At 36.4% G+C, this 14,199-nt stretch overlaps 3 protein-coding genes across 3 annotated transcripts; 1 reads left to right on the forward strand and 2 right to left on the reverse strand.

Annotated features, from left to right (window-relative positions):
- Positions 1–296: 296 nt before the first annotated feature.
- Positions 297–7,810, reverse strand: LOC107460596 (putative transcription elongation factor SPT5 homolog 1). Its single transcript, XM_021128700.2, is given in 22 exon segments — positions 297–597; positions 810–907; positions 1,179–1,268; positions 1,356–1,464; positions 1,557–1,608; positions 2,235–2,313; positions 2,409–2,500; positions 2,585–2,630; positions 2,723–2,881; positions 3,001–3,094; positions 3,213–3,356; positions 3,436–3,588; positions 3,691–3,739; positions 3,830–3,927; positions 4,025–4,180; positions 4,291–4,645; positions 4,980–5,050; positions 5,146–5,229; positions 5,309–5,470; positions 5,563–5,709; positions 5,790–6,019; positions 7,394–7,810. Coding segments are annotated over 22 exon segments (3,036 nt in total). The 5' UTR covers positions 7,716–7,810; the 3' UTR covers positions 297–351.
- A 1,595-nt stretch (positions 7,811–9,405) lies between these two features.
- LOC107460545 (psbP domain-containing protein 4, chloroplastic) lies at positions 9,406–11,338 on the forward strand. The gene is made up of 5 exons (XM_016078918.3): positions 9,406–9,475; positions 10,113–10,216; positions 10,511–10,622; positions 10,732–10,959; positions 11,082–11,338. The coding sequence occupies exons 1-5, from the start codon at positions 9,406–9,408 to the stop codon at positions 11,144–11,146; spliced, it is 579 nt and encodes a 192-aa protein (XP_015934404.1). The 3' UTR covers positions 11,147–11,338.
- A 122-nt stretch (positions 11,339–11,460) lies between these two features.
- LOC107460618 (pentatricopeptide repeat-containing protein At3g21470) lies at positions 11,461–13,363 on the reverse strand. The gene has a single exon (XM_016079003.3). It carries the CDS (start codon positions 13,293–13,295, stop codon positions 11,691–11,693), a length of 1,605 nt encoding a protein of 534 aa, XP_015934489.1. The 5' UTR covers positions 13,296–13,363; the 3' UTR covers positions 11,461–11,690.
- Between the last annotated feature and the right edge of the window lie 836 nt (positions 13,364–14,199).

Consider the following 14,199-nt stretch of genomic DNA (forward strand, 5'->3'; position numbering starts at 1 on the left):
AAAACAAAAGAAATTGCATTGGGACAAAAGCTTAACCCAAGCCAGGGATTGATTGGGTGATATTTAAGATGCAAGGATGACGGATAAATTTGTGCGATGTGTGTGCCATATACCATCCTCTGTTAGCGCCGTCTAATCGAGTCGGATTGGTTCAGATTTTGGGTGAAAAAAATGGCCGGACCGTTAAAATATAATTGGTTCATTAGTTAAAGAGAGTGTATTACTAATAATATGCAGCAAAACTTAAATTAACCAACTTCGGAAGGACAAAAACGGAGGAGAGCATAAGAGACGTATGAAGGACGAAAAGCTTGTGCATTTAAGTAAATTTTTTTCCTAAGACAAGCCTAATCATGGTTGAGCTAATTTAGCCAAAATAACTAGGTCTAAAATCTTGACTTCCAATGTGTCATCTACCTTTACAATACCATCAGTACCATCTACACCAATCAACTTGCCTGTAGACCCCCTCAATGCTCCACCCATTATCTTTATTTTGTCTGATTTCCTTGGCACCACGGCCTCCATTTCATTGGGAAGGGCAGTTATCGTTTCACCATTTCCACTTGAGCCAAGCGCTACCTTGCAAGACCCATCCTGAACAAACGCATAATTACAATGTCCATTAACAGTATAATCAGGCCAAATGAATACAGTTCCATTAACTAGGAAGGTTAAATACCGCACGTATAACTAAAATTCAAAACAATAATCGGTCAAATACAAAGGTCGACTAAAAAACCATGTATACAAATTCGAAAGCAACAAACAAAAACGTGTATAAAACCAAAGCTTCTAGGATCACATACCGGAAGAACCTCTCTTATAACTCCAACAGATTCTTCACCTGGCCTGTGTACATTAACTAATATGTCTGGCATAAACCATGGCCCCTCATTGTCCCCACCTACAACAAAATCAAACCATCAAATTGACAACCTGACAAACAAAGATACACACTACCAATTGAAATCTTACTGATAAGTTAACCAAATAAGTGACAAAAAATATCAATCACATGAATGAATCTAACAGAGAGCATGTTTGTTAATAATCATTACTTGCCGCCTAAAGTATGATGACTTGATGAGAATTTGGTATACCATAGATGCGTGTAATAACACCAACACAGAGAGTAAAACTATGTGCAATATGTTAATTACAGAACAGATAGCTACCTAAAACTGTGCTAGGAAGATACATAGCGGAATTTGGCGTCATAGGCTGCCCACCAGGTGTTGATGGTAAATATGGGCTTGCAACATTTACTGCAAAACAATCCCACCCCCAAGATGGGATATTAGTATTAAAATACTAAATATTTGATATCATGGAGAAAAGTAAAAAAGTACTACCGTATGAGTCATGCGGTGTTCCAGCCTCATTATAGTTTCCGCCAGGAGTGCTACCCCAACCAGCACCAGGAGTGGGGGCTTCATATAGCCGTGAAGGTGAGCTTCCTGCCTGAAAACGTCAAAGCAAAAAGAGAAAATAAGATTTTTTGTTCATGCCAAACAAGTTCCAAGGCATATTAAAAGTTAAGGAACTGTTTTGACCTGGGACTGTGGGCTGGTTCCCCATGAGCCTGGATTTCCATCTTCCCAGTCCCTGATTAGTTTTCACCATCAGAATGCATAATATGATAGTACTTAACAGTACTTAACAGTCACTATAAACTAGAAGTGCTTCTTATAACCCTCTTAAACTATAGTTTTATGTTTTGGACATTGAAATATATTACAAAATTGAAGAACCTAGATAAAAGAAGCAATCCATCAAATAACACATGCCAAACCAATAAGCCCATAGTCTGTAAATAAGAGGGAGGAGTGCTGAGCTTGTTGGAAGATGGCATGTAACAAGCCTCAAGTAAAGATTGACGAGAAGTTGGGGAAATGTAGGTCATTCAACAGGGTTGTTGATAGGGAGAAAAAACATAACAGGAGGCAGGTATCAGCTGGAAATTGAAGACACAACAATAGGAGAGAGAAATGGGCCATCATTTCCCCCCTTTGATTTTGCAAATAATTCCCCCATTTCTTTAAACCTATAACTGGATGCCCAAACATGTCAGAAGAGCAAAGCTTTCCAACCACTCTTTAGCATAAGAGATATCATGAGACTTGCATAAAGGTTAACGATAATATATATATTCAGAATAAAATAGGAATGGACAAATTACAAAAAAAGCAATATACACTATGTCACATCGGAAGGATGACAATAATGCAAACCTTGTTGGACTCATTGGGGTATAAGGATTCCATGCCCGGTCACGCCTTGGTGTCCTCATTCCATCATGTATAGGAGTTGCTACAAATAGCAGTTCAGTGAACATTATTAGCAGTTATGTTAATCAGTTAATCAAATACGAATGCCTCTAGTGTCATAAAATAGATTAAACGAACCTCCAGGATCTCTCATAGGGGTCATATATGGATGTAGGGGAGTTCGAGAAGGATGCATTGGGGTTTCACATCCAATCGAATATCGAGTTTCACTGGTTAAAGACATGGTCAAATGGGTAAGTATCCTCTGTTGAATGCAGTTAACAAATTGTTAAGAATACATGCATGCAACTTACCGCTGTGGGGTTACAGCTACATTATCCGATATATGGTTGCGATCAACTGCAGCAAACACAAGTCAGATAAGTTAGAGAAACACACCGCATAAAAATACAAGCATTGCAGGTGTTTTCAAAATAGACTAGGCAACCTACCCGTCACAACCTTCATTTGGGACTCCAATTCAACCCGAACTGTTGTGCCTTTAACTTCTATTACACGTCCACAATAACCTTTATAAGCACCCTGGCGTACTTTGACCGTTGCACCAGCCAAACCATCGTGTCCTGTTCCACCCCTGTGCCTTCCTCAAGCTAAATCACATTAAAAGAAATCAACATCAAATCTCTCTCATCAAAAGAAGCATCAAAATGGTACTTCAACTCAATATTCCAGTACATCTGAAAATTAAAAAATAAAAGATTTAACATACAATCAATTGGAGGCCCTCCTCGTGAAAACCTTCTCGGGGACTGGGGAATACGAGGTGGAGTTCTAAGGCCAGGGAATCTCGAGTAGGCATCACCCTGAGAAGACATGGAACAACTTAACCAAGACATATTTGCATGAATCAAACTAAAAAACCAAAATGCATAATTTAAAAATTAAAAAATTAAACTAAATAAAGGATGAAGAACTGGCTACGTTTCTGTCACCACTCGAACGTGAACCTCCAACGACCAAACACGAGCAAGCCCTAGCACATATAAAGCCTGCATGTTCAAGATGATGGCGATCATAGATGAACAAGAACCCCCTATATATGTGCTCCACAGGACCAGATTTTCCCTTCAAAAGAATCAAGAAAGCTGATCATCTGAACAAGAACTCTAAAGAAAGAAATAAGGCATAAGTTATAGAATCTTACATGGCAAGGACCTTCGACAACTCGCACAACATCCTTTACTGAGATTGTATTCTTATGCTTATCCTGCGCATTTATTTTCTTCTCTACCTTGCATTTAATCTCTCTTAATTTAACAAGTGCAACTTCAGGCCTGTCTGCAGTCCCCTTAAGAACCTATAAAAATGTAACACATGATGATGTTAATATAATAATAAAAAATTCATTTTAAATGAATAAAAAATGTACTAAAGTATTGGCTCAAAGTAAGAAAGTAACCTGAAATGCCTCGCTTTCTACACGAACTATTACACCAAAGTCCATATTACTGCACATGCATAGTTAAAAGTGAGAGAAGTGTGAACCATGATATACAGGCAAGAATTTAAGATAATCTCAAGATCAACAAACGACTTACTCTAACAATACAAGATCACGAAGTTCATAGTCCCCAATTTTTGTAATTCCAGTGGTCACTTCAGAACTCTCCACAACATCATCTGCAAACACACGGATCTGAAGAGAGGACATTTCCATGTCACTTTTGCGCTACATATAAAAGCAAAAATTCACAAACCCTAGATCAACTTTATGTAGGGACCATTGAGCTCACATGTTCTTTTGTTGTGTCGGATAATAGAATCAATACATGCTGTTCCACCTTCACAACCATGCCGGTAGCACCCTCTTGAGCACCAGTAACAACCTTAACGTGGTTTCCAGGTTCAAAATATTTACAAAGTTCCCTTTCATTTACAGCAAGGGTTTTCTGGTGGAATAAAAGGTAACTAAATCATCATGGAAATAATTCATTACAAAACCTTGGGGAAAAAAAGCACATTTCGGAAAGAAACTAGCCAATTAAAAATTTATACTTACAGGAAGACCCTTCAATTCTGGTCTTATATGAACATTATCTTCATCTACTTTCTCCACCCACCCCTTCAACTTCTTCAAATCACCCTTCACAACAATTACAGCATCACCTTTCATAAAATGGCCTTTCTTTCTGTTAGCGAACAAAGTTGACAGACTTGCTACATCGCTGTCACCACTCTCACCAGGTTTTCGAAAATTTTCAAGTTCATTCAAAGTAGGTTTGACGTTTAGAGCATTAATGGATTTTATTGATACAGTTTTGTACAAGAATCCATCCTTAAACATCATTCCTCCAATTGCATCAAATCTTTCCCCATAGGCATCACGTCTATGCTCGACACGAATATGCAGTTCCCTGTATAAAACACACAGTCTATCAGACCAGGAAGAAGAACAGGAACAACCACCACTATCAAACCTAGTACAATGAGAAGGGATTGGACACATGGATCAGTCAATGATATCATGTCCTATCAACAAAGCATGCCTATGGATGATCTATTAAAGCTAACTTTTTTTTCCAGTGGTTTTGTGAATAGATTTTGCTAATCACTTTGTCATTTCTAACTAGTTATTGGACTACCCTCTGACTTATTTACTCTCCAGATTGAACATCTATAAGACTAGGAAGGAGAAAATTCCCAGGAAACAGAAGACATTCACTTATAGAGGAGATAATCACGAGTTACCTAGCTTCATCAACATTTAAAAAACGAGGAGGAGGGACAAACGCCTTCTTTTTCACAACTTCTCTACCTTCCTGCATGATACATCATTTTCACAACAAGAGACTCAAGTTGGTACGACTCCAATATGGAAACTAAGAATTTAATAAGACATTTAAGCATTTCATACCAGTTTATTTGCAAGCGCCTGCAAGTCTATCCTTGGAATCAGTTTCACCGTAACCCTCTGCCTCACATTATCAACATCAACTACCTACAGAAGATATAGTTTGATAGTGAATATAGCAGCCAAAACGGTAGTATGAATAATTTGCCTAGAATATGATGCATACCTTGGCAAGGTCCCCTTTATATGTGCCAATCTTCATTCTGACCCAAGTATCTCTGGCAAGATCAATTGCTTTGCTTTCAACTGACAGCACATCCGTCATTTCTCTTATTGGAACTAGTGTTATTTTTGACGCCCCATATATGTTCCTTAAACCCTTAATAGCCTAAAAAATATGAAAACTATGAAGAAGGTACAGAATATTGTTGATAACGATACACATGATCAGTAACTAAAACATGTTTCACATGACATTACCTCTCTCACGTGGGCCTCTTTATCTGCTTCCACATAAATATAGTTTTTAAGATGATCAAGGGCAATAGCTGACCTGATTTGCAATTCAGCCCCCTTATCTATATACTTTTGCATAAGGCAAACAGCTGTCTCTCTCTCATGACCAATCTAATGAACATCAACAGAAGAATATATAACATGCTTCTATATCTTTGCAAAAGATTATCACAAAATCAGTTGGGTCATACCTGACATTTCACCATCCACAGCTTTGGATCTCTAACAGATGGCAAAAGAGCTTGCTGTTCTACATCTGTAGCCTCTTCATCAAAAGATTCCACACGCCTTGCATATCTTTCCTGGATGTGTCTTTCTAAAGCTTCAAAATCTTCATTATCTTGCTCATGCAAAGGCCTATGAAGTCTGCTCCTACTGACATTGTCCTCAGGAATATCATTTCCATTATCAACAAAGAAATCTGCAACGTCAGATTATTGTTAGCTAATTAAGATATTTGACGTAACTATGCAAGGTAGCTTATACACGCAAAAAATTCAAATCTTACCAGAATTCATCCATTCAGAAAAGGCATAGATAAGATTTATAGCACTTCATACACTATGAAAGTGCATTTGTTACAGCTTTAGGATAGGAAATGAGTGATTATGAACTTATATCTTTTTTATATGATTGAAAAGCTAAACAGATTTTCTCACAAGTCACTCTTTTCAAATTTATTAAAAATATGAAACTGGATTTTTTTTTTTTTGCAGCTTAATTATTTAAATAATTTATCCAAATACATGAGAAGTTATTTATTAGCACCGATTTACCTGAAGCAAACAGACCCTAAATGAATGTATTTGTGAAAACTCTACGATCTCATTCACTATGTAACATCAGTCATATTGAGGGGGAAATGTAAAATAGAACACTGGGATTCAGACAAATAGAAGAGACAAATATATAGAGCCTATTGCCTACTCTTGAGCTCGTCATGGTTATAAGTAAAATATACAAGTACAGTTATGTCCATGTCTTTGAAACTATTAGTGGTTTTGGAGAACCCTGGCCCCTCCATATATTATAGTTCATGTTTCTGACACAAAACAAGTCAGATATAAAGTAAAGGGCTACAGAAAGATCAAATATCAAATATAAAACCAGGTCTAACGAAATTGATTTTCAGCAATGTCTGCATAATTCATCACTGGCAGGCTACAACATAATTCATGTTTCAGTTTGAGAAAGCTCATTCCAACAAAGGGAAGTTTTCCAAACTCCAAATCAATAAAAACTTAACTACCAAGTCACCATAACTGTAAACATACATATCAATCCTCCGTAGCAATGGGAAATAAAATGAAGGGAAATCAGGAACAGTCAGAACATACTGGTAACAGAGATCCATCTAAGTTTGATCAAACCTAAACAGCATCGTACAATTGACAAATCTCCGTGCAAAACCAATCCTATCTGACCAACGACATACTCAAGTACACAGAACCTGTTCATCCAATTCATCAGAATAACACTCATGTGCATAGCATATACATAGTCAGCAGCTTAAGGACTACCCAACAGCAGCTCCGCCGGCAAGAAATTGATTTTTAACCACACAAACCCCAATCCTAATTGACGTCCTCTTCAACTCGATCGCAACCTCCTAATAATCTCTATGCTCGCCATTTTAACCAGTTCCAAAGAAGAACAAAACGATGAACAAAAATGAAACCCTAAATCCCCAGTTGCAACCCTAATTTCTTCCCCCTTTCATATCTAATAGAATTTGCCAATATAATCGAATTACAATAAAGAGAAAAGCAAATGAACAGAAGAAAAATAAACGTACCGTCCTCCCCTTCCTCTTCTTCTTCTTCCCCATCTGAATCCACCTCCGCTATGTCATCGAAGAAATGAGAAGCAGAGGCTTTCCTATTCTGGCGCCTGCGGCCGCCACCACCCCCATAATCATCGTCATCGTCCTCCTCCTCCTCATCCTCATCCACCTCCTCAGCATCATCATCGATGAAATCAGATCTCCGACGCTTCCTGCCGCCGCTGCCGCGCCCCCTATCGTCCTCTTCCTCCTCTGCCTCCTCATCGAAGTCGGCTACCTGCTCGTCCTCCTCGTACTCCTCCTCATCATCGTCGTCCATTCCTCTGTGACTCATGGCGCAAGAACAAACCCTAGCGAACGCTCTCTCTGCCTTTTCTTTCTTTGTTTCTCTCGCGCGATGCAAGTGATGGTGGGTGCTGTGCGAGATACAAAGCCTTATGAAAGATAAAAAATTTTGGGGTAACAGAGGGATACTTATATACACTGCCAGGCCGTCAAATGCAGTTAAATATTATTTTAAATTTTCGCTTTTATATACCCTGTTTTAATCTAGTTTTACTGTATTATCGCCACGTAAACAAAATTAGTATCTTAAACAAGTGTAACAACCCTTGTGTGTCATGTATAGGATAAATTTTTTTATTTTTTAAATTATAATCAATGTAATAATTAGATAAATTATCGTTTTTGAAAGAAATAATATATATAATTTGTTATACAAAATACTAATTTGAACATAACTATAAATTTAAAAGTTATATTATTTGAATTTAAATATAAAAAATTTAAAATTTAATTTTATTGCACCGATGCATATAATAATTTATACAGCATATAATTATGTTTATTTATTTTAGATAATTATTTATATAATTAATATAAAATAAATTATTTTTATTAATATAATATTATATAATTAAATGTACATATAAAATTATTTTACAATAAAAATATATACAGGACTATCTTTTAAAAGTGATAGATGGTCATTATTGCTAACAACTATTATTTGCACTAATATCATGATTTAACTTGCTAACTTTTAAATTCGTCAAAATAAAATAGTTTAGAACAAAACTTGTTCTGCAAAAAATGGTCAAAATTAATATACATTGCATTAACATATAAACCTATATTGTATCTTTTATGCAATTACGTGTAAAAATCTATATATATATTAAATTTAATTAAGAAATATATATTAATTTTAAGTGTTAATTAATCTAAATGCATTTTGAAGTGAGTCAGAGAAAAAGGAGGAAATTGAACTTCTTTATCTTATTGAGAATTAGAATTTCACATTTTTAAAAGTTATCTAAACACAAAACATATTATTTGCCATTAATTTTAAATACGTTTTAAAATTATTTTCTAACTTTAGTTATCCATTTAAACGCAAAGCAATATTTTTGTACATTAATTTTTTGAAATGACACGTCACTTTTATTTTTTTATTTTTAAAATACTAAAAAGTATAATAATAATTGTTCATCTAAATTATTAAGGGCCTAGTAATGATTTGTTACTATAGGGGAAAAAAAACCCCTTAAATACACAGAAGAGAAAAATCAATATTCCCCAAACACCTCATCTCAACACGTGTGAGGCACCGAGTCCAGAAATCGCAACCTTCTAGCACTTTTTAGCAAAGGGAAGTGAACAAGCTATTGGAGTTTCACACTTTCACTAGTTCACTGCCACAATTATAATAGAACCGTATCCACACAAGTCTAGAGCACTTTGACCAAACTAACCATGCATAGCCATATATATTAAGACCTCAGCATTCTGCCTTAATCTTTCTCCACGCTTGCTAAGATTTTCTCTCGGGTTCCTCAGCATACCGATTCCATTGTTCATTTCAATCCCATAAAAATCTTGTGTGGACATGGCAACAGCCTTGTCCACAACCTGTTTTCTTTCCTGGAGGAACCACCATCAAGTGAATATACAACCCTCTCCATTACAAAATGGAGTTCAAAGAGTTTCAGCTGATTCAGTATCAAAGAGGAGTTGTTTGACCAATGAAGAAAGCCAGAGATGTTCCACTTCTAGCAGGGAGAATCCCTGGCCTGTCAGAGCCAGACGAAAATGGTTCGTTTTCTTTGTTGTTTTGGAATAACATAGTTTATCCTTGTTTGGAGACATAACCATTCATTGTTTTGATTCTGTAGTTAATTAGTGTTCTTTTCCCACTCATTGTTGAATAATAAACCACTAGAAATAGCATTCAAATTTCACATGGAAGCTTATGATAAAGGAATTGTGATGATGCCAAGGGGGGTTGTTGCACAAGTGATAAAAACTAGGAACATATTCAATAGATGCAAGTTTTAATCATCTGTATTGTTATGAGAAAACATGGGGGATGCTTTGTCCTTGGTAGTATCAGTGGTGTGAATGAAGCTGTTCTTTGTAGCGTTGTTCTTCTTCAACTTCAGATCCTAGCGAAGATAGAAAAAACTATTTATGAGTTGGTTTAAAAGATTTGTTATGTGGTCTAACTCTAGTTAATACTTGATAATCTTAAAGGTGTCAAAAGTTATATCAAGCTACCCAGTGTTCATTGAAAAAACCCTCAGCTTTTTCTCCATTTATGAAATTAGAAGCTTGCAATGTTTCTTACTCAACTTTTGTTTCTAAATATTTTCCATTTAGAGTTCGAAATGTCTGTTCTGATATTGATTTCAAGTGGCAATGACATAATGTGGACAAGCGTTTGATCAGACAGGTTGGAGGACATACCGCAGGCCGGATGATAAGTCCGGTGGACATGGTGTTGGATGGAGTCCGATTATACCATACGCTTTCCGAGTACCTGAGGAATGGGAAGAGGTAATGATCAATTAATTCTTTTGTTTAAAGCTGCAAAACAATCCAGCAAGATTTCTGTTATATGAACTATTGATTAAGTTTTGAGGTAGAAATTCCTCAAAGTGCAAGAAAGAACTTTTAAGATAATCACAGGACAGAAACATATTCTGTAGGACATACTAATTATCCTTGAATTATTTAATGCGACCCATACAAAAATCTACAAGTAATTGCACAAGTCCACGGTGGCCATTGCCATTCCTAGCATTACTTACACTATATATATTTGTGATCGTCACTACATATGCTTAACAGGTACCAGTATCAATAGCAGATCTTGGTGGCACTGAGATAGATTTGAGATTTGCAAACTCTAAGCAAGGGCGTCTGTTTGTCGTTGTTGCTCCTGTTCTTAGATTTGCTGATAGTGAGTTTTCTTTGATTCTTTTTGTATTTTTAAAGAGATTGAAAATAAGATTGAAATGAAAACAGCAGTGAAACTTCATGGTAAATAATAAAATGTTGACTGTGTACAGATCTTGGTGATGATGCTACAATAGAAAAAATCGGACCTCCAGAGAAAGTCATCAATGCATTTGGTCCGGAAATGATTGGGGACAATGTCGAGGGGAAGGTTCTAAGTTCAGACGTAGCAGAACACGATGGAAGAACATACTACCAGTTTGAGCTAGAGCCTCCTCATATTTTTATTACTGCTACTGCAGCAGGAAATCGCTTGTACTTGTTTGGTGTAACAGGCAGTGGTATGTATATTTATTCTCTTCTAAGCAGTCTTGCATCATCAAGTCTGGACAGGCATAAAAAAAACAAGAAAAAATGCTTGAAAATGTTAACAGAAAATAACAGAATGTTGTCCTCATTGCAGGTCTTCAGTGGAAGAGACACTACAACGATTTGAAGAAGATAGCTGAGTCTTTTCGAGTTGTATAATTATCAATTGAGAGCTTTTGAGAATGAGAGATCATAAATGTGCACTTTCTGTATATGTATTTTAGTAACAGCAGATATTTTCTTTCCCACTATTTTGATTGGGAAACGAATTTGAGCAATCATGTATGAAAAGTCTGTATACCTTCAACATACCAATTCTGAGGTGGTCAATGGTCTATCTTTATTTTGACATTGCTTGGCAGTCCCCATTCTAACTTCTAGGTACACACTTTAGTGATTGTGACTTATAAATGAAGGACATTATAAAGGCATTTAAGTTCTTCACTTTTGTAGAAAGTCTTGGATTCCATTGAACCAGCTTGTTGGTTTACACCTTGGCTTCAAAGCAGTGTGTCTTTTGCCCTCAACACCACCTTGATCAATGATCACTAATCATAACTCAAATATCTTCAGTGATTAAAGTGATCTATTGGGATAATATCCCAAAATTGGGGTAGCAAGTAGCAACCATGGTGATCTCGTCAAGGAGCTCAAAGTTATAAAACAATTATGATAGAGATCAAATCCTTCTGTTTTTAATATATTACTTTGTCCAAGTGAACATGGACGAAGCACTGAAGATGAATGAACTGCACCCAGGTGTCTTTTGAATTCTTTCATCTACTCTGATCCTCATCTGTTCACATTTCTCCCATTTTTCAGAAGCTGCATAGGTATTGAACAGAAGCACATTGAGAGAATCAGAACTTGAAACAGTGCTTGCACTGATTAATTTCATTACTTGTTCTGCCATTTGCACGTCTGAATGAATCCGGCATGCACCAAGCAGTGCCCCAAAAACAGCTTCATTCGGTTTCATTGGCATTCTCTTTATCAAGTCATAAGCCTTCTTTAACCTCCCTGCTCTTCCCAATAGATCAACCATGCATCCATAATGTCTAATTCCTATTTCAATTCCATATCTTTCCATTTTAGCTGCTACTTCCAAAGCCTCATTTACCAAACCACCATGAGCACAAGCAGAGAGCACAATGAGACAGGTGATTGAATCAGGCTTTATATTTGATTCCTCCAATCTGCCAAAACACTCAAGGACTTCATGGAATTTTCCATTGATGGCAAAGCCTGAAATCATTGCGTTCCAGCAGATGATGTTCTTCTTAATGGACTCTGATGCTTCAAATACCAACCTTGCATTGGCCAGGTCCCCACATTTTGCATACATGTCAACCAATCCACTCACAACAAAGGGACTCAACCTCATCCCTTTCTGCTTTATCATGTTATGGATTTCCTTACCGGCATCCAAGAGTCCCAGCTGAGAACATGCAGATAAAACACTAACAACAGTGAATTCATCCGGTTCAAACCCTTCACCCTTCATTTCCTCAAAAAGCTGCAGTGCTTTTTCACCAAATCCATTCTGGACATGCCCAGCAATCATTGAATTCCAAATCTCCACGTTGCGTTCTGGAACGCGCTCGAAAATCACCCCAGCCTCCTCGACAATGCCCTTCTTGCAATAACCACAAATCATAGATGACCACACAAAGCAGTTCCTAATTGGCATCTGTTCAAAGATCTCCCTGGCAGCTTCCATATCCCCATTCCTAGCATACCCATCAACCATCACAGTCCACGTCACTACGTTCTTTGCCTCGTCCGGAACCTTATTGAACAACCTCCTAGCAGCAGCAGTATCCCCGTTCCTTGCAAACCCATCAATCATCTGGCTCCAAGACACGGGAGTCTTCTCCGGCATCGCCTCAAACATTGAGGAGGCAGATTCTTTGTCCCCAGCTCTCAAGTACCCACCAATCATTGCATTCCAAGTTACAACATTTCTGTCAGGCATTGTATCAAACACCTTGCGGGAGTCCCCAAGGATACCACATTTTGAATAAGTTCCTACTAATGCTGTTCCGATGAACACATCACAATGTGAACCAGCTTTAATGGACTCGGCATGCAAGGCCTTAACGTGGTGAAGAATTGAGAGAGAAACACAAGCCTTGAACAACAAAGGGACAACGCTGGGATCATAGAGACCTTCGCGGCGAGTTTGTTTATACAGAAGAAGAGCACATTTATGAGAACCTTGACTAATGTGGTTCCTTATGGAAGAAAACAAGAGCGATGAGTACGTTAATGTATTGTTAGTACTTGTGCAAAGGCTAAACCTTTGCATGGTTAATTAAGCAACAAAAAGCTGCTCCAAATCTTCATGAAAGATTCTACCAGCATAGAAGTATGAACGCTAATTTTATCTCTTCTATAATCCCTTCCCCTGTGTTTGTTTCTAAGAAAAGGTTTTGTTTCCTAAGAGAATAGAATAAGACACTAGAAATAGGATAGGACAAGATTGATAGATAAAAAGACATAAAATTTTATGTTTTTATATTTTATTTAATGATAAACTAGAATAAATGATGAAAATTCAATTTATTCTCATTTTTTTATTCAAAAAATTTGAGATGAAAAATATAACAATAAAAAATATAATTATAAAAAATTAATAAAAATAATAAAAGAAAAAATAAAAAATAAGTTGTGTTCTTTGTCAGTATCTCTGTGTCTTTTTTGTCAGGATGGACATAAAATACACTAATTTAATATCTCTGAACACATTATTTCTGTCCATATTTTCTCTGTCAAAATTTTGTATCTCAGTATTTCTATCTTAGTGTCATGTCTCTACAAATAAAAGCAGTCTTGCTTACTCTTCCAGAACTTGAAACTTTTTCTTCCTTATCCTTTCAAATTTTCAATAATAATAATTATGATGTATTTATCAAATTTCGATATTACCGTTATGATGTATATAGTGAAAAAAAAGTAGTTAACTCTAGCATAAAAAACAACCGAAAATTATTGTGATGGAACCTAAAATCTTGACAATTGACAAATCATTTCAATTACGATTTAAGGATAACAGCTGTGCATAGTTATAAGTATGAACTCGTTTGCAAATAGGCATTGTTGACAAATGAAAAATATTTATGGAGTATTGTTTTGGTTTTCTTTTACTATATCTATAGGTGAAAGTTAGGTTAGAGTTTGGTTTGAGGTTAGGGGATAAGGGTAAAAATGGC

This window comes from Arachis duranensis, chromosome 8, assembly GCF_000817695.3.
Source record: "Arachis duranensis cultivar V14167 chromosome 8, aradu.V14167.gnm2.J7QH, whole genome shotgun sequence".
NCBI lineage: Eukaryota > Viridiplantae > Streptophyta > Magnoliopsida > Fabales > Fabaceae > Arachis > Arachis duranensis.

Coding starts and splice junctions, on each gene's coding strand:
- LOC107460545 (XM_016078918.3), top strand. CDS start 9,406: ATGAAGAAAGCCAGAGATGTTCCACTTCTAGCAGGGAGAATCCCTGGC. Junction 10,217..10,510: donor TACCTGAGGAATGGGAAGAG/GTAATGATCAAT, acceptor TATGCTTAACAG/GTACCAGTATCAATAGCAGA. Junction 10,960..11,081: donor GTTTGGTGTAACAGGCAGTG/GTATGTATATTT, acceptor TCCTCATTGCAG/GTCTTCAGTGGAAGAGACAC.
- LOC107460618 (XM_016079003.3), bottom strand. CDS start 13,295: ATGCAAAGGTTTAGCCTTTGCACAAGTACTAACAATACATTAACGTAC.